The 27,745-nt window shown below is 42.7% G+C and overlaps 1 protein-coding gene across 1 annotated transcript in view; it reads left to right on the top strand.

The window, feature by feature from the left end:
* The first annotated feature begins 449 nt into the window (after positions 1–449).
* Positions 450–27,745, top strand: part of MXRA5 (matrix remodeling associated 5) — a 38,733-nt gene continuing 11,437 nt past the window's right edge. The window contains exons 1-5 of the mRNA XM_003823344.5: positions 450–1,117; positions 3,761–3,976; positions 16,700–16,829; positions 17,065–17,455; positions 22,618–27,585. Coding sequence (XP_003823392.3) covers positions 1,071–1,117; positions 3,761–3,976; positions 16,700–16,829; positions 17,065–17,455; positions 22,618–27,585 — 5,752 coding nt within the window. The 5' untranslated portion in view covers positions 450–1,070. The remainder of the gene's footprint in view (positions 1,118–3,760; positions 3,977–16,699; positions 16,830–17,064; positions 17,456–22,617; positions 27,586–27,745) is intronic.

Raw genomic sequence — 27,745 nt, 5'->3', positions numbered from 1 at the left:
AATACGGCTAACCAGAGGTATAGCGAAAAGCAGTCGCTGGTGCACCCTACAACAAGCTGGTGCAATGGTGCCTTTCCGGGCCCTACACACCTGTCTGAGCTCCATGTTTTTATCCCAGGTTGGCTCTGCTGACTGAAGATACTCGCCTGACCTCTCCCCACCATTCCAGGTCTGACTTATCCAGGAAGCCAGGCAGCCGCCGCCTCCTCTTCCTCTGCCTCCTGGAATAGGGACCTACCCTCTGCACCCTCTACTTTTTGCCTTGTCGCCAGGTCGCTCCCACCCTCCCACCGCCCCCTCCCCAGACAATACCATCAGACTCTCCGAACGTCCCAACCCTCGCCTTGCCCCTCGAAGGCTCCCCAAGCCGGAGGGGAGCCGTTCCACCTTTCTGGCAGGAAGACTCTGGCAAGGGGAGGGAGGCGGGCGCCGGGGAGTCCTGGAGAGGCCGGAGGGCGTGGCGGCGGCTCTCACGTTGCAGCCCTGCCTGCAGCTAGTGGGATGCCGGCGGGGCCAGCCCGCTCCTGCCTGCACACGGTCTGGGAAGAGCTGCCAGAGAAAACGCCGTCTGGCCCGGAGAAGCGCAAACCCTGCTCCTTCTCTCTCTCCTGAAAGGAACGGAAACGTTCCCAGCGCTGCTTAGGCGCTCTCCAAGCGCGGACTCTACTGCGGCTCCCACCGCGCTCCCTGCATCTCGCCCTTCCCTCCTGGGGTCCTGGACTTCTCTCTGACAAAGAGCCCTCCTTCCCCGAGCCGCCTGCGGTTCTTGCAGCTGGAGTGGGCGAGGCATGCCCACCCGGGCCCAGGCGCAATGAAGACGCGAGAGGAAGGCTGAGCGCAGAGCGGCGCGGCCAGGGTCCCTTGGCTCGGGCCCGCGCCCCGTCTCCCCGGGGTGGGGCAGGGTGGGGGTGTGCCGAGGCGTGGACTTGGGGAAGCCTCGCAGCGCCGGGAATAAAAGGGCGCCGGCTTGCTGTGCCGCGCTGGGAAGCCGAGCTGCCTCACCCCCGGCCCCGGGAAGGGCATGGCCCCGGCAAACTCCCGGCCGTGACTCGCGCGCCCCGGCTCGGTGGATGCTCCCGGCGCACCGCTCCCGTGTGCGGCGGCTTCCCAAGGACAGGTGAGGACCCAGGGTGGCCAGGGCGCCCCAGGGCTGCCGTGTCTGCCTGCAGGGGGTGAAGGGATTTGAGACACCCAAGGGAAACACTGGGGGTAAAGGGCCTGCATGCAGGCAGATTGCACCGTTCCCCAGCACTGTTTGAAGTTGCTAAGAAATCAGGATACCTGAATTCCTGCAATTTTAAGTAGCTAAGGATCAGATAGGGAGGAGAGCCGGATCTTGAAGGAGGATGCACTGAATAGGTCTAATTAAGCCCAGACATCCCATGCCTCCTTTCCTCCCTCTCCCCAAAGCGCTCCCCATCCCTGGCTCTCTCTGGAGACCTTCAACCCCGCCATCCCGCGTTTCTAGGAAGCTGCCAACGGAATTCCTAAGTGAAGCCCACTCTGCTCTTGCAATCGGTGGGGGAAAGGACGCTTGAGGAGCCTCTTTCCAAGTTGCTCAGGCTGTGGCTACTTCAAGTCTCCTCTCCCTCCTCTCTTCCCCCTCTCCTTCCCCGCCTCTTTCCTGCTACTCTTACCCAGGCTTTCCCTGGAAAGGGGACAGCCCAACGCCTAGAGTGATCCGAGCCATGCAAAAAAACCGGGAGGGTCATCACGCAGACAGAAGGGGTTTGGTGTCCGAGTCCCGGGCGGCGGGGACTCGCAGGGCCACCCCAGCCGCGTTCCGGGAAAGCTCGTAATTCATCCCGCAGCCAGCTCGACGCGACCCAGCGGACTCTGGAAGCCGGCCAGGGGCTCAGGGCTGCCCGCCCGGCCACTCCAGGTTGTCTGCCCAGGGCCAAGACGAAAGCAGACGGCCTCACGCCCCCACCCCTGCTTGCCGGCGGGGTTCGCAGACCGTCTCTGGCGGCCTAGCTGGCGCCGGGCCGCTTTCTCCGCGGCGGAGAGACCCGACTCCGAGTCCCCGGGATTAGGGTTGTCTGGGGGCGAGTTTCCTGGGTCTCCCGGGAGGTTGGTGCCGGGGTGGGAGGCCGGACAGGGAGTTGGGGCTGAAGAGTCCTATGGAACGCCCGGGCCAAGTCCGCCCGCAGGCACAGGACGCTGGGGACTGGCGCGGCTGCCCTTGGAACCAGCCCAGCGCCGAGGTCAGGCGCGCAGGCAGGGGCGGGGAAAGCCCGGGCTCTGGCGAGAGAGAAAACTCCGAGGACTTTTGCAGAGCTGCAGGAGCCGGTTTGTTCCAGCGCCCAGAGGCGGAGCCCGGACTTGCTTTTTGCAAAGCTACCTGTGCGCCATCAGTTCTTTATGGGCAGCTGAAGGGAGACGCGCCCCCGGGCTTAAGAGAATAACCTTTTCTAGGTCACTTAAAGGCAGGAAAAGCTACAGGTTTGGGATGTTCCTCTCTTATAGGAAGGATTTTAGAATTTTATTTTTATTTTTTGAGACGGAGTTTCGCTCTTGTTGCCCAGGCTGGGGTGCAATGGCTCGATCTCGGTTCACCGGAACCTCTGCCTCCCGGATTCAAGCGAATCTCCTGCCTCAGCCTCCCGAGCAGCTGGGATTATAGGCATGCGCCACCACGCCCAGCTAATTTTGTTTTGTTTGTTTGTTTGTATTTTTAGTAGAGACGGGGTTTCTCCATGTTGGTCAGGCTGGTCTCGAACTCCTGACCTCAGGTGATCCGCCCGCCTCGGCCTCCCAAAGTGTTGGATGACAGACCTGAGCCACCGAGTCCGGCCTGGGTTTTAGAATTTTAATCAGCAGTTCGCGCTCGTTCAGAACCCGGGCGAATGGGCAGGCGCGTGTTTGTTGTGTATCCCTATTTACTTTCCATGTGTGTCACTATTTTTAAGTGAACGCCATTCAAGAGATGACAAAAATGTTAGATGACATAGGCATTGCCAGGACACGAAGAAAATGATCACCGCCATTCTAAATGAAGTAGCTGATGCAATCTAGCTTTACCCGAGCTTTTCCATTTTTTAGTGACTCCATTTTTTTCTGTTTGCCTGAATATATTTCATAAGCAGTCCCTTCCTGTTTATTGAATGATCAGAGGTTCCCCCAAACTTCCTCCCCGATTAACAGCAACTCTATATCATCAAAAAAACTCTCTGGCTTTTCCAAGACAAAAAAATAAGGATAGTAAATAAACCCAGAAATAACAGGATGAATATCCTTCTAGCAAATACCTCTTTAAGCTCTTCAAGAAGCTAGAATTAAAGGTTTGAAAAATATCATTAAAGGAAAGAATACGAATAAACACTTCTTGGGAAGTTTTAAATTCAAATATATGCAATATATAATGGCTCAGTCTTGTTGTTGGAGGCAGAAACACAATATTTTATTATTTTTTAATTATGGATACATAAATAGAAACCTCTTTCTTCTCTCTCTCTCTCTCTCTCGTCTCTCTCTGTTTCATAGCCGCAATTACAGAGTGCAAGATAGATTTCCAAATCATAGTATCCAAGCCAAGAATCAAGACTATATTCTATAGTCATGATTAAAGTGAATGGTGAAAAGTTTAGAAAAAAAACCATGTTTCGTCTTTCTCAATTCCCATGGTTTAAGCGTCACTACAACACATCGTGTGAAGTCCTGGGAAGCTTGAAACCGTGATGCACAATTCAAATTTAAAAATTGTCCACAGTTCGTCGGTGCTACCTGTGAATAAGCGCATCTCTTCGTTGTTCTACCTCAGGTATCCGAGAATCAGGCACCCCGACAAGATGCCCAAGCGCGCGCACTGGGGGGCCCTCTCCGTGGTGCTGATCCTGCTTTGGGGCCATCCGCGAGTGGCGCTGGCCTGCCCGCATCCTTGTGCCTGCTACGTCCCCAGCGAGGTCCACTGCACGTTCCGATCCCTGGCTTCCGTGCCCGCTGGCATTGCTAAACACGTGGAAAGAATCAATTTGGGGTTTGTACCACTTTCTTCCCGAACCTTCCCACTGTCAGTGCGTGCGTCTTGATCTGGTTTTGCATGTGTGTATGTGCATTTACTTAACTTCATATGTGCATTTCCTCTGTGTAGCTCTGTCGAGAATTATGGAGCTGCAGATGGGCAGAATAGAGAGAAAAAGTTTTAGTTATGCTAAACGCAGCTTTTTCGATGATTATCTCAATATATCCATCAGCTGCCACTGCTGTAAGGTCTATTAACGAGCAGCATGAACAACTTTAGAGTTGGTTGAGAAATTCCCTTGATAGCATTTCTTTAATACATTGTTGAGGTGAATGCATGAGACACACACTTAAACATATGAAGATGATTTAAGTAGACTTCAGCAACGATTTAAGAATAATAAAAATAAGCAGAACATCTGTGCCATTTTATAAGTCATGTAGATGATAGAATTGCGACTTTGAGGCAATAAAAGAGTTCCTGCAGATTTTGCCTGTTAAAAATATCAACGTCTTTTTAAAAACCTATTTTGATGTGGCTTGCCAGACAGACTTTTAATATATTGGTTTCATTTTATACACACGAATGTTTTGTGGACCCAAGTGTTAGTTGCTATGAACTACAGGTGCTCAACTGCAATTTTAATAGTTAACAATCATTTGGAGTTCGTCAACAAAATATATTAGCTACTTTTTAGCATCTATCCCCAGAACAACTGATTAAATTAGTGTTTGTGAAATATCCACCATGGAGATGTTTTAGTAAAAATAAAATGGCCAGATTTGAGCCAATGCAAAATAACTGTAAATGTACGTGGACATCTTATAGAACAAAGTTAAAAAAAAACTTTCCTCTGTTGACAGTGGTAGAAAAAGAGAATGAAACATTGAGATAATAAGATGGAAATTTCTCTATCGACAGTGGTAGAGTCAGGGAATGAAGCGTTGAGGGAGTAAGATGGAAACTTCCCTGTTGACAGTGGTAGAATAAGAGAATGAAACGTTGAGGGAATAAGATGATAATTTCCCTAACCCATGGCAACAGACCATTAAATAGGTTTCTCAATGAAATGCTGTTAGACTTTATGAGTTGACCATCTGAACATCCAACCACAACAATGATAGCTCATTGGGGAAAACAGCTTGGCGTTGGCAGAGGAGGGAATAGTAACACATAAGCCAGCTTCCCTTTTTACAATCTTGTAATTTATCGGACACATTTCTTGTGTAATGGAAGTAAGAAAAAGGGAAGAGGTGCTAAAGCCCATTAGTTTTATTTATTTATTTATTTACTTAACTTTAAGTTCCAAGATACATGTGCAGAGTGTACAAGTTTGTTACATAGGTATATGTGTGCCCTGGTGGTTTGCTGCACCTATTGACCTATCCTCTATGTTCCCTCCCCTCAACCCCCACCCCCCAGCAGGCCCTGGTGTGCGTTGTTCCCCTCCCTGTGCCCATGTGTTCTCAATGTTCAACTCCCATTTATGAGTGAGAACATGCAGCGTTTGGTTTTCTCTTTCCCTTGTTAGTTCGCTGAGGATGATGGCTTCCAGCTTCATCTATATCCCCGGAAAGGACAAGATTTCCTTCCTTTTTATGGCTGCATAGTATTCCATGGTGTATATGTACCACATTTTCTTTATCCAGTCTATCATTGGTGGGCATATGGGTTGGTTCCATGTCTGCTAAAGCCCATTTGAATCCTGGGGGAAGGTGCGTGTGATATTTGCAGAACAGAAAGTGGGGCTTTAACTGTAACTTCTTTTTCCTCCACCCTTGGTGTGCAAAATGGCTCTGTCTAGGAATTGTTTTTTATACATGAACCATTTTAACACATGATCTAACTTGCTATTAGCCACCTCATCTCTCAAACCCAGCACCTTGGCAGGTCCCATGCTGGGGGTACCATCAGCCAGGCCTTGGTGGAGCCCTCTAAAAAGCTTGGGGTTGATGCAGAATGTATATATTTTATATATATTATATTTATAATATATATAATATATAACATATAATGTAAATATACATATTATATAATATATAACATATGTATAATATATTATATATTATATATATTATAATAATATATATTATATATACATAATATATAGTAATAATATATATAATGTAAATATACATGTTATATATAATATATATGTATATTATATATATTAATTATATATTATATATAATTCTATTATATATTATATATATAATTATATACATTATATATTATTATATATTATATATAATAATTATATATTATATATTATGTATATAATATATAATATATGTATAATATATATTATGTATAATATATAATATATATTATGTATAATATATATTATATATTATGTATAATATATAATATATATTATGTATAATATATATTATGTATAATATATAATATACATAATATATATTATGTATGATATAATATATATCATACATAATATATATTATGTATGATATATATTAATATAATATATATTATATTAATATATAAATATAATATATATTATGTATAATATATAATATATATTATACATAATATATATCTATTTGCGGTGCTTCTTGCACAGCAGGTTTGTGTGTTTGTGTTGTGTGTTGGGAAGGGGGATATCAGGCTGGAAATGAGGGTGGAGACAGTCCCTGCATGCACCCTCCCCAGAGAGGTGATTTGTTTAATGGCTTGAGACTTACAGCACCAACAAGACTATTACTTCTGAAGTTGTTTGCGTCTCATTTACAGTTTCTGGGATGCTTTTCTTCCCGTTCATTTTTAAACTGAAGTACTTTGTAAGTGCAAAACATAACTAACCTCTAAATTACAACACCATTTCTGATGGTTTCATTTTAAACAACTCACGATAAAGATTGACTTTAACGTAGGAATAAAACAGACATACCAACATGTTAAAGTTTCTTTTTCCTATTGCTGCCAGTAATATCTAGAGATAGTTTTCTGTAATATTAAAAAGAAAAGAAAAAGTTTAAAACCCTAGAGAATCACTTCACTGCATCAACATCTATTACTTCCATCTGGTTTAATTTGTAACAGGAACTAATATACTACTTGAAAAAAATCACTAATAATATCATAATAGCATTGTTTCAGAAAAATCAATCTCAAATTAGGTAATGAGTCTGGCATCTTGCATTTTGTTGGGGAAAAAACTGAAACAAGAGCAATGTCTAACAGATAAAACTCAGAGATTGATTTGTGTTTTAACAGTCTGGAGAAAATATAAGACTCTCAAGGAATGAGGAATTGTTGGCCAAGTGCTAATGAAACCTTCTATTCCCACACAGCTGTTTTTAGGGTTCTTTGTCAGCATTGCTGTTTCCTGCTTGGACAAACTAAAAGCGTTTCTGAAAATTGCTTTCCAAATATTTTTTTTCAGGAACCAACAACATAGCATCCACCTAGAGATGGATTTACAGACTCTTAAATATTTTTTTCCCTCTATTAAAAGACTGGTTTTGATGATGCCTTTCTGCAACTTCAACAATGCCCATACTTGCCTATTTTATTTTAAGTTCTGCCTTGTGATATTAAGCGGAACCGAAGACATAATTTTGCAAATATTGTCTGCCATAAACATTTCACAGAGTTGGTTATACATTCAGTGATTGCCAATCAATAGGCGATGAAGATAGTCTGGAATGTAAGCCAAGGGGCTAATAAGCCATAGAACTGCACTTTATGCAGGGTCATCCCAGTCTCCAGTTAGATTCTGTTCCCTGAGTGTCGTGCTAATTTCCCAGACTCTGCTGATTTTTAGAAGGATGCAAGAAGGGGACATGTATACCCTTGGGTTCTGAGAGGGGGTACTCAAGTGATTCCCTGGGCTTCTGTATGTTCCAGAATATCCGCCCCATTCTCACATCTGGCACCCTTGGCATCTGCATCTGCAAGCTCTCTAATGCCCCTTAAAAACAAGCAGGGGGGTCCGGGCACGGTGGCTCATGCCTGTAATCCCAGCACTTTGGGAGGCTGAGGCGGGTGGATCACGAGGTCAGGAGATCGAGACCATCCTGGCTAACACGGTGAAAGCCCGTCTCTACTAAAAAATTCAAAAACATTAACTGGGCGTGGTGGTGGGCTCCTGTAGTCCCAGCTACTTGGGAGGCTGAGGCAGGAGAATGGCGTGAACCTGGGAGGCAGAGCTTGCAGTGAGCCAAGATCGCGCCACTGCACTCCAGCTTGGGTGACAGAGCGAGACGCCATCTCAAAAAACAAAAAAACAAAACAACAACAACAACAAAACAAGCAGGGGCAAGATGACAGGGTCAGGCAGGTTTCTGAGCTGATGTGGAGCCCATCCCAGACTTTGGGTGCCTTCCTGAAAGGGGAATTTATTCAGATGTGAAGGGAAATCAACCAGTATTATCCTTTGTTCCTATTTTCCCTTCTTCTCCACCTTGATAGTTGTGATCAAAATTCTCAGGTTAAATTTGACATTCAGCTATCCATGGCTTTAGTATGAGCCATTCTGTTTTTCTCAATATCATCTATCTATCTATCTATCTATCTATCTATCTATCTATCTATCTATCTATCTATTATCTATAATCTGCCTATTACTTGTCTACCTACCTATCATCTATCTCTATCATCAATCAACAAATCTATCTCTCTACCTGTCTATATCTATCTACCTACCTATCTATGTATCTATCTATCATCTATCTGTCATGCATCTGCCTATCACCTATCTACCTACCTATCATCATCAATCAGCCAATCTATCTCTCTACCTACCTATCATCTATCTATCAATCTATCTATCTATGTATCATCTGTCTGCCTATCACCTATCATCGATCTCTATCATTATCTATTGATGTATCTATTCTATCTATCTGTCTATCATCTATTAATCTACCTATCTATTCTCTATCATCTATTTATCAATAATCTATCTACCTACCTATCATCTCTATCAATCAATCTATCTCTATCTTGTATTCTGTCTATCTATCTATCTACCTATCATCTATCATCTATCTATCACCTATGTACCTGTCATCTATCTTTATCATCTGTCTAGCTGTATATTATCTATGTATCTATGTACCTATCTATCATCTGTCTGGCTGTCTATCTATCTATCTGTCTGTCTATCTATCTATCTATCATCTGTCTGCCTATCTATCTATCATCTATCTATGACAATAGTTATCAACAATGGATGAGTTCGCCCCTGGAAAACATTTGGCAACATCTGGAGACCTTTTTGGTGACCACAACTATGGAAGGAGAACATATCACACCCTTGAAGTAAAATGTGCTGAGGAACATCCAGCTGTTTCTGACCCATTTCAGAGACAGAGCCTCAGAGCCCTATCTCCTCTGTCTGAAGATCTGCCTCCTTCTTCCGGGCTCTGTTCAGGTGATATTATTTACTCCCAGGGTTCTATTCCATTGGTCGGTTGGCCAGTCTCCCCTGAACGTGCATCGTGGGTCTCCATCTTGGTCTTGAGCCCTATTCCCCCCTTAGATTCTTACAAAATTCTCAAACATCCCATGGCAAATACAGCTTTGAATTCTTTCCCCAACACCTGTCTCTCCCAGCCTTTGCTGTCCAGCAAATGATAGAATCCACCCACTTACTCCCCTCCAAGTAGAAGTCCTTCCCCCAAGTTTGTCCTCATTCCCACTCCCACCACTCAGCCATGCCTGCTGGCTCTTCCTCTAAATACATTTGGAAATGTTCTGTATGCCTTCATGTTTACTGCCACACCTGGTCATGGATCCAACATCCCTCAATATCTCTGCAGGATTCACCTCATTTCTGCCTCCCTCTCTTGCCCAGCTCTGACACGTTCTCCAGGTAGTGGCCAACACTGCTGTTTTAACACATACTTCAGTTCATGGATGAATAGATATATAATTGATATATAGATTATAACAGATAGATACTTGATAGATGATAGGATGATAGATGGATTGATAGAGAGGATTATAGATAGATTGATGGATGATAGGTAGGTATAGGGTAGGTAGATAGATAGATAGATAGATAGATACAGACAGAGAGACAGATAGACAAATTTGCACGTGCTAAGGCAAAGTTACCAAATTTCTGCAATCTTGATGTTTAGGACTGAATCAATGTGGGTTGCAGGGGCCATCGTGTGCATTACAGGATGTTGAGCATCATCTCTATAGAGAACAAATCAATGGCCGTGCCATAAAGTGGGCAAGCTTGGTGAGTCTAAGGAACAGAAAGATGGCCAATAACTCTGACCTTTATGGCCAACAGCAAAATACCAGAGAGCTAACTAGTTGTCCACCACGGAGTATTCTTCTAAAATGATGAGGCCATGCCCAAACGTCCCTTTGTTTCTTAAGCCCTACTTCAAATCTCAGCTCCCCAGAGAGCCCTGCCGTAGACATCGGCCAACCAAACCCCTTCTACTCTCCTTCCTGTGCTTTAATTATTTCCTTATGAAATTTACAACTATCCGAAATGATCTTTTTCATTATTTTTACCTTTCTAGTCATCCTTCTTGCTAAGAGAGCTGAGCCCTTGCCTATTTGGTTGACCCACCCAGAATAGTAACTTGCAGACACACAAAGCTCAAATTATAGCTGTGACTGCGTTGCAGAATGAATCCATGCATGTAGAATCTGTAGCAGACATCGTTTCATATTGAGCGAAGTTCAAACAGCACCTGCCTTATTTTCCCTTTGATTTCTCCATCTCTAAAAGCATTAGAACTTGTTTTCAGAGCCCACTACATCCTGAAGGCACATACGAAGCTGATCTGTACAAAGTTTTTGCAATTTTTTAAAGTAAAATTCAAATGACATGGCATTCACCCTTGTAGCCTCTACAATTCAGTGCCATTTAGTACATTCAAACTATTGTGCATCCATCATCTCTATCTTGTTCCAAACATTTTCACCACCCCAAAAGGAGACCTCATATCCATTAAGCAGTCATTGTCTACTCCCTCTCCTCCTCCAGCCTTTGGGAACCACTGCTTTGTTTTCTGTCTCTATGAATTTGACTATTCTGAACATTTCATATACATAGAATCATACAATAGATCAGCGGTCCCCAGCCTTTTTGGCACCAGGGACCAGTTTTCATGGAAGACAATTTTTCCACAGACAGGATTGGGGAGGGAGTAGTTTTGGGATGACTCAAGCATATCACATTTTTGTGCACTTTATTTCTATTATTATTACATTGTAATAATATAATGAAATAATTCTACAACTCACCATAATGTAGAATCAGTGGGAGCCCTGAGCTTATTTTCCTTCAACTAGACAGTTCCATCTGGGGGTGACAGGAGACAGTGACAGATCATCAGGCATTAGATTCTCATAAGGAGTGCGCAACCTAGATCCCTCGCATGCACAGTTCAGAATAGGATTTGTGCTCCAATGAGAATCTAATGCCGTCGCTCATCTGACAGGAAGTGGAGCTCAGGCGTAATGCCAGCAATGGGGAATGGCTGTAAATACAGCTGAAACTTTGCTGGCTCACCCACCACTCACCTCCTGCTGTGCAGCTTGGTTCCTAACTGGTCCGGTACTGCTCTGTGGCCTGTGGTTTGAGGACCACTGCAGTAGGTGACCTGTAGGGCTTCTTGCAGTGAACAACATGGTTCAAGGGTCACCCACATGGTAGCCTGTGTCAGAGCTTCATTCCTTTTTGTAGTGTGCATCTTGAGCAATGATTACTGCCACTGCATAGTGATTTTGCAGAAAATCAATTTAAAGAGTGAATGAGAATATGTGCCACGTAGACTTCTACTCTGTCGTCGGCATTTCTGAAATGTACATTTAGACTCTCTTTGCTTCTCACTCACGTGCATTGCATTTTTCCTCATGGCTGTTATTTCAGTCAAACAAAAACCTCTGAACAATTCTGAGGATGCCATCCGCAAACATACCCTGTAAGACTTTCTTGGCCCTCTCTTGTGTGCTAAATCATCTGTGCTTGTGTTTAAATAAGAAGAAATAAGGTATTCTTTTAAAAATAAAAATGGCGGCCATGCGCAGTGACTCACGCCTGTAATCCCAGCACTTTGGGAGGCCGAGGCGGGCAGATCACCTGAGGTCAGGAGTTTGAGACCAGCCTGGCCAACATGGTGAAACCCTGTCTCTACTAAAAATACAAAAATTAGCCGGGCGCGGTGGCACACACCTGTAGTCCCAGCTACTCGGGAGGCTGAGGCCAGAGAATTGCTTGAATCCGGGAGGCAGAGGTTGCAGTGAGCCGAGATGGCGCTACTGCACTTCAGCCTGGGCCACAGAGGGAGACTCTATCTCAAATGAATAAATAAGTAAAATAAAAATAAAAAAATAAAAAATAAAAAATGGCAACTTAGTATGGTCATTATCCATGATTGACACTTCATTTACCCACAAGATGGGAACTTAAAAACCCTGCAAACACAGCAACAACAACAATAATGTCCCCATTATAGAGGAGAGGAGACTCTGAACGACGCTGAATGCATCCAAGAATACACAGTCACTATGGTAAAACACAAGGATCTTGAGACCAAAGCTTTACCTTGCATTCAGGGACGATTAACTGAGGCGGGAGAGGCTATCAATATCTACTTGACACTTTATTTTATTTAGTGAGTTGAAACATATGGAATCAGGGTGCAAAGTTCCTGGAAAGATAACGTAGCAAAGAATGAATTAGAAATGTATCAGGTAGATTTCTACTCTGGAGTCAGCTGAAATCAGGTCTGAAATTGGTCATTTGAGTGTCTCTGAGAAGAATCATTGAATGGACATGTTTACGAATATTATGATTCTTGTATGATTTTTACATTATTCATATTATGTATAAATTTTTGAACATCTGAATATGTTTTCATTGAATGTCTTTATTCATATAACATATTGCTCATTATTCCCCTGCCTAACTACATTTTAGTTGCCATTTTTAACTCACGAATTCTTAGCATGTCTCTTTTTGTGTCTTGCTTGGCTGTGACTTTCCCTTTGATCTCCCTGGTATCAGCCTTGGTGTACCTATTCCCTCCAGAAACTCTGTAGCAGTCCTTGACACAGAGCAATGTCTGAGTGGCTACAGACATTATGTCCTTTAACCCACACAGGGCTCTCTGAAAAAAGAATCCTCAGTAGCATTACTAATGAAGAGTTTGAGCTTCCAAAAAGCTTGGTAACTTCTCTGGGATAGCCAGCGGGCAACGTGAAGTGTGCCTGACCTCAAAACATGAGGCCTAGAGGGTGTGGTGGCTGACATCTGTAATCCCAGCCCTTTGGGAGGCCGAGGCGGGTAGATCACTTGAGCTCAGAAGGTCAAGACCAGCTCGGGCAACATGGTGAAACCCCATCTCTACTAAAAATACAAAAATTAGCCAGGTGTGGTGGTGTGTGCTTGTAGTCACAGCTACTTAGAAGGCTGAAGTAGGAGGATGGCTTGAGCCCGGGACACAGAGGCTGCAGTGAGCCGAGATTGTGCCACCACACTCTGGCCTGGACAACAGAGCCAGACCCTGTCTTGAGAGAGAGAGAGAGAGACCTTTCTATGCTTCTATCTCACCTCTAAGGATCTCACGTCTACACACTGGGACCTCCTTTCCCCACCCAGCTTGCAGTAGTCAACACCTTCCTTCCCCTTTATTATACTCTGCAGGAAACTGCTGAGCTCATGATTGGAAAAAATGCACCTCTTTCTTCTCTTACTTGGAATTTTACCCACTGAGGAGGTTCATGGTCCTTAACATGAAATAAAGCTTCATGCCCTTGAATTTCACTTATCTTTGCAGCATTATATTTCGGGGAGTTTTGCACCATGATTCCATGAATTTGAACTCACTAAATAAAATAATGTCAAGTAGATATTGACAGCTTCTCCCACCTCAGTTAACAGTGTCTGAATGCAGGTTGAAGCTTTGGTCTCAAGATACCTGGATTTTACTCTCACTGACTGTATTCTTGAATGCATTCAATGTCTTCTGTGAGTCTCCTCTTCTTTGTAATGGGGACATTATTGTTGTTGTCACTGTGTTTGCTTGTGGAATATTTAAGTTCCCATCTTGTTTTAATAAGACCAAAGTACCACTAGGTAATAGGAAAAAAACTTTGGAATGGAACATTGCATGGTTTAACCTCTTTTTTCCTATTCCTTGAAAATTTTGGAAAGTTTCTTTTTTTCTTTCTTTCTTACTTTTTTTTTTTTTTTTTTTTGATATGGGGTATTGCTCTGTTGCCCAGGCTGGAGTACAGTGGCACAATCACAGCTCTCTGCAGCCTCAACCTCCTGGGTTCAAGTGGTCTTCCCTGCTTAGCCTCCTGAGTAGCTGGGACCACAGGCATGCACCATCACACCCAACTAATTTTTGTATTTTTTGTAGAGATTAGGTCTCACTATGTTGCCCAGGCTGGTCTTGAACTCCTGGGCTCAAGTGATCCTCTCGCCTCAGCCTCCCAAAGTGCTGGGATTATAGGCATGAGCTGCCATGCCCAGCCTGGAAACTTTCTTGAAACTCAGTTTCTGCTGTGGAAAGTTAGCCTGCTTCGTGGGGTTTAGGTGATAAAGGGCAAAAGATAATACAAATAAAAAGATAAGACAAGGCTCAATTCCAGCTAAGTTTCCCACCTTCTATGGAATCCAAAGCATGTTCATAAGGTACACACATAGCTATGAGCCCAGTTCTTTTAATATTTTACCTCTCACCAGTGTTAGATAAAGCAGAGCTTAGCTGACAAGACACTGGAGTAATGCACTAAAAAGAAGAGTGAAAAATATCATGTAATCAAGAAGAGAGAACCACTATATATGATTGTTCATTGACTACATGAGTCAAAATGATGAACAGGAAATAGGATCATCTTCTACTATATTTTCCCCATACACCATATTGAATCTATACAACATTATTTCAATAAGGTGGGATGCATTTAATTCCATCTGATGTTTTCTTTGCATAAATTTATCTTAAAAAGAAGAATGCGGCCGGGCGCGGTGGCTCACGCCTGTAATCCCAGCACTTTGGGAGGCCGAGGGGGGCGGATCAGGAGGTCAGGAGATCGAGACCATCCTGGCTAACATGATGAAACCCCATCTCTACTAAAAATACAAAAAATTAGCCGTATGTGGTGGTGGGCGCCTGTGGTCCCAGCTACTCGGGAGGCTGAGGCAGGAGAATGGCGTGAACCTGGGAGGCGGAGCTTACAGTGAGCCGAGATCATGCCACTGCACTCCAGCCTGGGCGACAGAGCGAGACTCCGTCTCAAAAAAAAAGAAAAAAGAAGAATGCAATTATGAAAGGAGGTCTTTGAAAAGTTTGATGCAATCAAGGTGAATGGTTTTTGAGGGTAGAGCTTATAAATTTCCTGCACTCAAAAATTTGTAGCTGAAAGGTGCTTCCTAAGGCTGGGTCTTAGGGGAGTCACACCTAACCTGGTGTTTCTGTTGACTTTGGAATTGTAGTCCAGGTTTGAGCACATATGAGTATGAGAAAATTGGACCATGCTAGTATCTGCTGCATTTAGCTATGAGCTGTTCACTTATGTTCCCTGCTAATTGATTTCCTTTTATGTAAGTGATAAGAAGAAGCAATCAATGATATCAGGCTAGATGTGTTATGTCTCAGCAGAAACAGTGATTTATGGTAACAGCGTGCAGGCTTCTCTATTCCTTTTTCAAATTGCTTATCCAGGGATCAAGTTTAAGCATTGTTGTGTGTTATTACCAATATGGCAATGAGAAATTTCTAAATTGGTCAAGAAAGCATCTTGACAATTATATACACAACAACAAAAAACCAAAAATTTAAAACAAAAAGAACTTATCTTGAGGACAGGTTACAGGAAGAAACAAAACAAACAAGAAACCTAGCATGTCTACGAGTAACTTTGATCATCCGTCAGACATGGCAGCCTGTCCATGGGAAATAAGAGTGTTGGTGTCTGTGGTCAACATTTCTATTTGGCCTTTAGCATGGAGCTGTCTCCTTTCTTACCATATGCAAAGCAAATTCCAATGCTGTGGATTTTCCCGGCCCTGCTAGCCACGTGTCCCTCTTTATTACTGTCACTTCAGCACAGAGTTTCCAAGAAAGAGACACGTGGAACAGCCTCATGTTGAATTCTAAATCCTACTGATGGACACACCAAATAGCCTCCTGACCACAACAGCATATTCCAAGTCAAAGTTCTCCATGAATGTTCCTTAGCAGACTGAAGACAAATAAATATGTGTCACTTTCTTCTTGACCCCAGAGATAGGGACACGAAGGGATAAACGTCTTTGGGAATGGCACCCCTGTAACCTCAGAATCACTACTTCATGACCAGGTGCAGTGACTCTTGCTTGTAATCCCAGCACTTTGGGAGCCCAGGCAGGAGGATCATATGAGGCCAGGAGTTCCAGATCAGCCTGGGCACATATCAAGACCCTGTCTCTACAAAAATGAAAAATAAAAAATTAGCCAGGGATAGTGGCCTGTGCCTGTAGTTCCAGCTACTTGGGAGGCTGATGTGGGAGGATTGCTGGAGCCTGGGAGGTGGAGGCTGCACTGAGCTACGATTGGACCACTGCACTCCAGCCTGGGTGACAGAGTAAGATTGTCTCTAATAAATAAGTAAATAGACAAAAAGACTCACCATTTTACTAATTTGCTCTTGGGCAGGCTAGGGAATGTTTCCTATATGGGAGTTAAGTATTCGCTATTTATTTTCTTAATTATTATTATTATTATTATTATTATTATTATTACTATTCTTTAGGTTTAATAGCATACAGGCCCTGTCAGAAACCTCATTTGCAGGACTGACCAAGTTGGAGCTACTTATGATTCACGGCAATGAGATCCCAAGCATCCCCGATGGAGCTTTAAGAGACCTCAGCTCTCTTCAGGTAAACCCACGGCATTTATAAGCGTCACTAAATTGCATCCTCTAAGACCAGTAATAAAGAATAGAAATTATGTCATTCTCCTTAATGATCAATAAAACGGCTATTGTTTGACATGAAAGACAAGCTTCATGTCATTACTCTCCAGCCCTTTGTACTGGTTTCTGTTTGTGGTTGTGGCTTTTTAAACTATAAACAGGATCCTTTTGTTTTGTTTTGTTTTCCCCTGTCCTTGCAGGTTTTCAAGTTCAGCTACAACAAGCTGAGAGTGATCACAGGACAGACCCTCCAGGGTCTCTCTAACTTAATGAGGCTGCACATTGACCACAACAAGATCGAGTTTATCCACCCTCAAGCTTTCAACGGCTTAACGTCTCTGAGGCTACTCCATTTGGAAGGAAATCTCCTCCACCAGCTGCACCCCAGCACCTTCTCCACGTTCACATTTTTGGATTATTTCAGACTCTCCACCATAAGGCACCTCTACTTAGCAGAGAACATGGTTAGAACTCTTCCTGCCAGCATGCTTCGGAACATGCCGCTTCTGGAGAATCTTTACTTGCAGGGAAATCCGTGGACCTGCGATTGTGAGATGAGATGGTTTTTGGAATGGGATGCAAAATCCAGAGGTAAGAAGAGAGGAGAGCAGACCACTCCTAGCTGCACATTCTTTTATCTTTTTGGAGACGTTCCATTCTCCAAGGATCTTATATTGACTTATTCAATGAAATCTGAGCTTCAATGAAATCTGAGCACCCAATCAGCTAGACAGGAACTCAGACTTTAAACGTTACCACTTAAATGTTAAGACATCTCCATTCCCCAACGCAAAGGCAGTTATCCCTTAGTGAAATGTAGTGCTCATGTAATCAGTTACATACAGGTGATGTGGGTTGCCATGGAATGGGTATCTGGAGGATCATGCCAGCCTTGGACTGCAGCTTAATGTGGGAAACTGGGACTGGGAAGGGGCTGTGAATGCATGTTCCATGAGAAATTCACAAAGGATGCTTGGAAAAGAGCAGGCTGATGAGAGGAGTGGCTACAAGGTCATTATTTTACGGACACGGAAGCGATGCTCACTATTGATCTAGAGAGCTATGACAACAACGAGGACTTATGTGTTGCAGTTGCAACAAAGTAGACTGTGATTCCTTTCTGCCTTCCTTCCTTCTCTCCCCTTCCTTCATCTTCCTTCCTTCCCTCCTTCCTTCCCTCCTTCCTTCCTTCTTTCTCTCCTTCCTTCCTTCTTCTCTCCTTCCTTCCCTCCTTCTTTCCTTCCCTCCTTCTTTCCTTTCTTCCTTCTCTCCTTCCTTCCTTCTTTTTTCCTTCATTCCTTCCTTCTTTTTTCCTTCCTTCCTTCTTTTTTCCTTGCTTCCTTCCTTCTCTCCTTCCTTCCCTGCTTCCCACCTTCCCTCCTTTACTCCTTCCTGCTCTCCTTCCTTCCCTCCTTCTCTCCTTCCTTCTTTCATTTTTTCCTTCCTTCCTTCCTTCTCTCCTTCCTTCCCTGGTTCCCACCTTCCCTTCTTTACTCCTTCCTTGTCTCCTTCCTTCATTCCCTCCTCCTCTCCTTCCTTCCTTCCTTCGTTCTCTCCTTCCTTCCTTCTTTCCTTCCTTCCTTCATTCCCTCCTTCCCTCCCTGCTTCCCACCTTCCCTCCCTCGCTCCTTCTTTCCTTCCTTCGTTCCTTCCTTCCTTCCCTCCCTCGCTCCTTCCTTCGTTTCCTTCCTTCCCTCCCTCCCTTCCTTCATTCCTTCCTTCTTCCTTCCTTCCTCCTGCCTTCTCTCCTGCCTTCCTTTCTTCCTTCTGTCCTTCCTTTCATCCCTCTCTTCCTTCCTCCATTCCTCCCCCCTTCACTCTCCCTCCCTCCCTATCTTCCCTTCCTTCCTTCCTTTCTCCCCCTTCTCTAAGCCCTACCTTGCAACCTATCCCCATCCTTAGATTGCATTGTGTTTACCATATCCTGGATCTATTTCCTCAACTCCATCCTCACAGCTGCTGGCCTGGATCAAGCTCCTTTCCTCTCTCTGGTAGAAAGGGGGAGCATTCTAAACAAGTGTCCCCATGTCCTTGTCAGCCCTGTTTTCCATTCACTCTCTACAAAGCAGTGAGAACATTTTTACAGGATGTGCACCCATTCAGGCCACACCTCTGTGTAACTGATTTCCATTGCTTTTAGGATAAGATACACATTTGCACATTCCCTCCAAGAAGTCTCCACACAATGGTCGCTCCACCTGTCCCCACTATCCTCTAGCATGGTGGTCCCATTGCTCTTCTTATTCGTTTATTTCTAGCCACACAGTCTTCCCGTCTGTTCCTTGCAGCTTCTAAACTTGTTTCCAACTCAACATCATTGGATTTGATCAGTTGCCTACTTGGGAGTCTTTACTGCTAGACATTCAAGAGGCTTGCTTTTTCTTAGCTTTTAGAGCTTCATTCCAAGAGGCCATCAAGCAATGGATGTGGGAAAGACAGAGGTACACCCACTTGTGAATGGTCTTAACCAGAAAAGACACACACCTCCTCCACTCATATTTCATTGGTGGGAACCAGTCCTCACACCCCAGTGGATGTAAGGGGGCCTGAAAATGCATTTGGATGGCTATTTTGTAGCAGCAACACTATATTATGGATGTGGACCCACAAAACTTTGCTGGGCAAAGAACCATCCCTGCTACTGTCTGGAGATACGCATGCATGTCTTTGTGTGTGCATGTCTATGCATGTATTTGTGCACATGTGTGTACATCTGTGTATGTGTAGATTTGCATGTATGTGAAAGAAACTCAAGACTGTAAAGTATTAAAGTTAGTTTTATATAGTGAGCATTTCTGAAGATTGCAATCCCAGGATCTTTCAGAGAGTTTCTGTTAGACTGCTGCATAGCAAGGTTTCAGCCCACAGCTTATACACAGATGGTGGAGCTTCTGCAGGTGCTCAGAAGTCACACCAAATGTGGTCAGAATTCACATCAGTTGTGCTCAGAAGTTATATTAGAGCTGATTCTCATCAAAGTTTGGGTGCCAGGGGACATCTGGTTATAGATTACAGAGGCATAGTCCTTAATCCTGCCAGACATTATCTTATGTGTAGAAAGAGGCAGGGGCTAGGAGCATTGAACTCATCTTTTCTAAAAGTGCAGTGATTCAGGCAAGAGACATGTGGACCTGTGCTCCATCCTGCTCATCATCTTCAGGGCATTCATGTAGAGGCTGCGCTCATTCGCTGAGCCATGAAATTCAGCTGGCCAAGGGATTTTGTGAAATGCTCCTGCTTGTGTTTGCTGCCTTGTCTCACAGCATGTATGTGTGTGGGTATGAGTGTGAGTGTGAGTATGTGTATGTGTGTTGGGGGGAGATGTGCAAAACAATCCTATTCGCATGTTGAGGTGTTTGCTTTGAAAGTCACACAGAAAACCATGGTCAGGAGGGCAAAAGGAAAGATGGCAAAGCCAGTTAGGAGCTTTATAATTCTCCAAGTCACAGATGAAGCAGTATGACTGGCTTCTTCCCAATGGGAATGGGCAGAAGTAGGCAGAGGACTGCCATGAAAAACTCCTAGTCTTCCACTTTCCCCAGGCAGAGAGAGTATGGCATCACTTACTGAGATAGAACAGGCACGAGATTCTACATTTAGGTCAGGGAGAGAATATAAGTTTGTTTCATAGATGTCAGTTTGAGGACTCTTCTTGCTATCTAAATAGACATGTCAAAGAGGCAATGGGGTGTGGAACTCACAGAATGCGTTTGGACTAGAGAAGCACATATGGTAGTCATCACTGGCGGGTGGATGGTAATTGGAACCACACATATGCGAGAGGCCATTGACGCTGAAGCCGACCAGAAAGGAAAGGGGCTTAGGCTCAAGTCAAGGAGGACCCAGTCAGCAAAGATTCAGGCAGAGGAGGAGGAGGAAGCAGTGACTGAGACCCAGTTGTGGCCAGAAAGGACGGAGAAAATTCCAGAGGATTTCATATCCAGGAGACCAAGAGGACAACGTGAACTCAAAAGCAAACACTCTGTGAAGTGTTTACTACAAATATAGAGAGAGTTATAAATATAGATATAGTTATCTAGATACATACGTATTGATTATATATACATTATATATTATAAATTTATAAATATAGTTATAAATATAGATATAGTTACCTAGATACATACATATTGATTATATACAAATTATATATTATAAATTTATAAATATGCAGAGAGTTATAAATATATAGTCCCTAGATACATATTGATTATATATAAATTATATATTATAAATTATAAATATACAGAGTTATAAATATATAGTTCCTAGATAGATACATATTGATTATATATAAATTATATATTATAAATTTATAAATATATAGAGAGTTATAAATATAGTTATATAGTTACCTAGATACATACATATTGACTATATATATAAATATATAAATTATATATTATAACTTATAATTATAAGTTATATATTATAACTTATAATTATAAATTATATATTATAACTTATAATTATAAGTTATATATTATAACTTATAATTATAAATTATATATTATAACTTATAATTATAAATTATATATTATAACTTATAATTATAAATTATATATTATAACTTTTATAATTATAAATTATATATTATAACTTTTATAATTATAAATTATGTATTATAACTTATAATTATAAATTATAATTATAAATTTATAATTATAAATTATATATTATAAATTTATAATTATAATTATATTATATATATTTATATATTAATAAATATTAATATATTTATATATTTATATATAAATAAATATATAAATTATATATTATAAATTATAATTATATATTCTAATTAATAATTATAAATTATATATTATAATTAATAATTATAAATTATATATTATAATTAATAATTATAAATTATTTATGAATAAATATATGATCATATATTTATTTATAAATATGTGTACATCTATAAATTTATATATTGTTATATCATGATTTAAAAAAGTAAATATGATGTGTTACATGCCAAAGATTCTTCCTTTTACCTGAAAATACTTTCAAGGGGTTTATATATTTATATCCATATTTAATTTATGTATTATTTATATATACTTAGATATAAATATACATTGATTATATGTCAATATATCTACATATTAATATATATTTATTAATATATCAATATATGTTTATATATCATGATAGATATATATCTATATATTATATAAATATATATGTATTATATATCTATATATTATCTATGTATATATCTATTAAGATAGATACATATTTGTATATATTGAGATAGATATCTATCAAGATTTTTTAATATATATTGGTATATATATCAAGATGAAAAACAACAAAAAGTAGATATGATGTGATACGTGCAAAGATTCATCCTTTTACCAAGAAATGCTTCCCCAGTTTGCAGTATATTTATATAGATTCTCCTAAACTTTCACAGAAGTTACATTGTAAAATGTATGTGAATGAAGTTGTTTTCTTTAACTTAGAAATGTTTTTTAAATACCTGTTAGTAAGTATTTTAAGACATTTTTAAGTAAAAATTATTATTAATGGTTAAGCAGTTATAAAGCACCCGTTAGTTACCACACAGTGTGCTAAAACTGTGGTTTAACATGAAGCCTCAAAGGCAACTCATGTATAGGATTCCTTGTTTATGGGATTACAGCTGGGTGATAAAGATGCAAACATAGGCTTTATCCTCTGGCCATGTGCAAGGCATGCCATTCTTTGGCTCCTTACCCTATTGTCTATTTGCTTATTTGTTTTAGGAATTCTGAAGTGTAAAAAGGACAAAGCTTATGAAGGCGGTCAGTTGTGTGCAATGTGCTTCAGTCCAAAGAAATTGTACAAACATGAGATACACAAGCTGAAGGACATGACTTGTCTGAAGCCTTCAATAGAGTCCCCTCTGAGACAGAACAGGAGCAGGAGTATTGAGGAGGAGCAAGAACAGGAAGAGGATGGTGACAGCCAGCTCATCCTGGAGAAGTTCCAACTGCCCCAGTGGAGCATCTCTTTGAATATGACCGACGAGCACGGGAACATGGTGAACTTGGTCTGTGACATCAAGAAACCAATGGATGTGTACAAAATTCACTTGAACCAAACAGATCCTCCAGATATTGACATAAATGCAACAGTTGCCTTGGACTTTGAGTGTCCAATGACCCGGGAAAACTATGAAAAGCTATGGAAATTGATAGCATATTACAGTGAAGTTCCCGTGAAGCTACACAGAGAGCTCATGCTCAGCAAAGACCCCAGAGTCAGCTACCAGTACAGGCAGGATGCTGATGAGGAAGCTCTTTACTACACAGGTGTGAGAGCCCAGATTCTTGCAGAACCAGAATGGGTCATGCAGCCATCCATAGATATCCAGCTGAACCGACGTCAGAGTACGGCCAAGAAGGTGCTACTTTCCTACTACACCCAGTATTCTCAAACAATATCCACCAAAGATACAAGGCAGGCTCGGGGCAGAAGCTGGGTAATGATTGAGCCTAGTGGAGCTGTGCAAAGAGATCAGACTGTCCTGGAAGGGGGTCCATGCCAGTTGAGCTGCAACGTGAAAGCTTCTGAGAGTCCATCTATCTTCTGGGTGCTTCCAGATGGCTCCATCCTGAAAGCGCCCATGGATGACCCAGACAGCAAGTTCTCCATTCTCAGCAGTGGCTGGCTGAGGATCAAGTCCATGGAGCCATCTGACTCAGGCTTGTACCAGTGCATTGCTCAAGTGAGGGATGAAATGGACCGCATGGTATATAGGGTACTTGTGCAGTCTCCCTCCACTCAGCCAGCCGAGAAAGACACAGTGACAATTGGCAAGAACCCAGGGGAGTCGGTGACATTGCCTTGCAATGCTTTAGCAATACCCGAAGCCCACCTTAGCTGGATTCTTCCAAACAGAAGGATAATTAATGATTTGGCTAACACATCACATGTATACATGTTGCCAAACGGAACTCTTTCCATCCCAAAGGTCCAAGTCAGTGATAGTGGTTACTACAGATGTGTGGCTGTCAACCAGCAAGGGGCAGACCATTTTACGGTGGGAATCACAGTGACCAAGAAAGGGTCTGGCTTGCCATCCAAAAGAGGCAGACACCCAGGTGCAAAGGCTCTTTCCAGAGTCAGAGAAGACATCGTGGAGGATGAAGGGGGCTCGGGCATGGGAGATGAAGAGAACACTTCAAGGAGACTTCTGCATCCAAAGGACCAAGAGGTGTTCCTCAAAACAAAGGATGATGCCATCAATGGAGATAAGAAAGCCAAGAAAGGGAGAAGAAAGCTGAAACTCTGGAAGCATTCGGAAAAAGAACCAGAGACCAATGTTGCAGAAGGTCGCAGAGTGTTTGAATCTAGACGAAGGATAAACATGGCAAACAAACAGATTAATCCGGAGCGCTGGGCTGATATTTTAGCCAAAGTCCGTGGGAAAAATCTCCCTAAGGGCACAGAATTACCCCCGTTGATTAAAACCACAAGTCCTCCATCCTTGAGTCTAGAAGTCACACCACCTTTTCCTGCTGTTTCTCCCCCCTCAGCATCTCCTGTGCAGACAGTAACCAGTGCTGAAGAATCCTCAGCAGATGTACCTCTACTTGGTGAAGAAGAGCACGTTTTGGGTACCATTTCCTCAGCCAGCATGGGGCTAGAACACAACCACAATGGAGTTATTCTTGTTGAACCTGAAGTAACAAGCACACCTCTGGAGGAAGTTGTTGATGACCTTTCTGAGAAGACTGAGGAGATAACTTCCACTGAAGGAGACCTGAAGGGGACAGCAGCCCCTACACTTATATCTGAGCCTTATGAACCATCTCCTACTCTGCACACATTAGACACAGTCTATGAAAAGCCCACCCATGAAGAGACGGCAACAGAGGGTTGGTCTGCAGCAGATGTTGGATCCTCACCAGAGCCCACATCCAGTGAGTATGAGCCTCCGTTGGATGCTGTCTCCTTGGCTGAGTCTGAGCCCATGCAATACTTTGACCCAGATTTGGAGACTAAGTCACAACCAGATGAGGATAAGATGAAAGAAGACATCTTTTCACACCTTACTCCAACCCCCACCATCTGGGTTAATGACTCCGGTACATCACAGTTATTTGAGGATTCTACTATAGGGGAACCAGGTGTCCCAGGCCAATCACATCTACAAGGACTGACAGACAACATCTACCTTGTGAAAAGTAGTCTAAGCACTCAAGACACCTTACTGATTAAAAAGGGTATGAAAGAGATGTCTCAGACACTACAGGGAGGAAATATGCTAGAGGGAGACCCCACACACTCCAGAAGTTCTGAGAGTGAGGGCCAAGAGAGCAAATCCATCACTTTGCCTGACTCCACACTGGGTATAATGAGCAGTATGTCTCCAGTTAAGAAGCCTGCGGAAACCACAGTTGGTACCCTTCTAGACAAAGACACCACAACAGCAACAACAACACCAAGGCAAAAAGTTGCTCCGTCATCCACCATGAGCACTCACCCTTCTCGAAGGAGACCCAACGGGAGAAGGAGATTACGCCCCAACAAATTCCGCCACCGGCACAAGCAAACCCCACCCACAACTTTTGCCCCATCAGAGACTTTTTCTACTCAACCAACTCAAGCACCTGACATTAAGATTTCAAGTCAAGTGGAGAGTTCTCTGGTTCCTACAGCTTGGGTGGATAACACAGTTAATACCCCCAAACAGTTGGAAATGGAGAAGAATGCAGAACCCACATCCAAGGGAACACCACGGAGAAAACACGGGAAGAGGCCAAACAAACATCGATATACCCCTTCTACAGTGAGCTCAAGAGCGTCCGGATCCAAGCCCAGCCCTTCTCCAGAAAATAAACATAGAAACATTGTTACTCCCAGTTCAGAAACTATACTTTTGCCTAGAACTGTTTCTCTGAAAACTGAGGGCCCTTATGATTCCTTAGATTACATGACAACCACCAGAAAAATATATTCATCTTACCCTAAAGTCCAAGAGACACTTCCAGTCACATATAAACCCACATCAGACGGAAAAGAAATTAAGGATGATGTTGCCACAAATGTTGACAAACATAAAAGTGACATTTTAGTCACTAGTGAATCAATTACTAATGTCATACCAACTTCTTGCTCCTTGGTCTCCACTATGGGAGAATTTAAGGAAGAATCCTCTCCTGTAGGCTTTCCAGGAACTCCAACCTGGAATCCCTCAAGGACGGCCCAGCCTGGGAGGCTACAGACAGACATACCTGTTACCACTTCTGGGGAAAATCTTACAGACCCTCCCCTTCTTAAAGAGCTTGAGGATGTGGATTTCACTTCCGAGTTTTTGTCCTCTGTGACAGTCTCCACACCATTTCACCAGGAAGAAGCTGGTTCTTCCACAACTCTCTCAAGCATAAAAGTGGAGGTGGCTTCAAGTCAGGCAGAAACCACCACCCTTGATCAAGATCATCTTGAAACCACTGTGGCTATTCTCCTTTCTGAAACTAGACCACAGAATCACACCCCTACTGCTGCCCGGATGAAGGAGCCAGCATCCTCGTCCCCATCCACAATTCTCATGTCTCTGGGACAAACCACCACCACTAAGCCAGCACTTCCCAGTCCAAGAATATCTCAAGCATCTAGAGATTCCAAGGAAAATGTTTTCTTGAATTATGTGGGGAATCCAGAAACAGAAGCAAACCCAGTGAACAATGAAGGAACACAGCATATGTCAGGGCCAAATGAATTATCAACACCCTCTTCCGACCAGGATGCATTTAACTTGTCTACAAAGCTGGAATTGGAAAAGCAAGTATTTGGTAGTAGGAGTCTACCACGTGGCCCAGATAGCCAACGCCAGGATGGAAGAGTTCATGCTTCTCATCAACTAACCAGAGTCCCTGCCAAACCCATCCTACCAACAGCAACAGTGAAGCTGCCTGAAATGTCCACACAAAGCGCTTCCAGATACTTTGTAACTTCCCAGTCACCTCGTCACTGGACCAACAAACCAGAAATAACTACATATCCTTCTGGGGTTTTGCCAGAGAACAAACAGTTTACAACTCCAAGATTATCAAGTACGACAACTCCTCTCCCATTGCACATGTCCAAACCCAGCATTCCTAGTAAGTTTACTGACCGAAGAACTGACCAATTCAATGGCTACTCCAAAGTGTTTGGAAATAACAACATCCCTGAGGCAAGAAACCCAGTTGGAAAGCCTCCCAGTCCAAGAATTCCTCATTATTCCAATGGAAGACTCCCTTTCTTTACCAACAAGACTCTTTCTTTTCCACAGTTGGGAGTCACCCGGAGACCCCAGATACCTACTTCTCCTGCCCCAGTAATGAGAGAGAGAAAAGTTAATCCAGGTTCCTACAACAGGATACATTCCCATAGCACCTTCCATCTGGACTTTGGCCCTCCGGCACCTCCGTTGTTGCACACTCCGCAGACCACGAGATCACCCTCAACTAACTTACAGAATATCCCTATGGTCTCTTCCACCCAGAGTTCTGTCTCCTTTATAACATCTTCTGTCCAGTCCTCAGGAAGCTTCCACCAGAGCAGCTCAAAATTCTTTGCAGGAGGACCTCCTGCATCCAAATTCTTGTCTCTTGGGGAAAAGCCCCAAATCCTCACCAAGTCCCCACAGACTGTGTCCGTCACCGCTGAGACAGACACTGTGTTTCCCTGTGAGGCAACAGGAAAACCAAAGCCTTTCGTTACTTGGACAAAGGTTTCCACAGGTAAGATGTTTAAGCATCTACTTTATTTTTTTTTTGGTCAATTTTTATTTTATTGGCTAGCAATATAATACATTAAAACAGTATATGGTGAACAACATAAACACATTAGGAGAAATTTTTATAACACATTTGGGGAATTTTTTTACTCGAATAAGTGTTT

This window comes from Pan paniscus, chromosome X (genome assembly GCF_029289425.2).
Source record: "Pan paniscus chromosome X, NHGRI_mPanPan1-v2.0_pri, whole genome shotgun sequence".
Lineage (NCBI taxonomy): Eukaryota > Metazoa > Chordata > Mammalia > Primates > Hominidae > Pan > Pan paniscus.
This window is presented reverse-complemented; position numbering and strand designations above follow the sequence as displayed.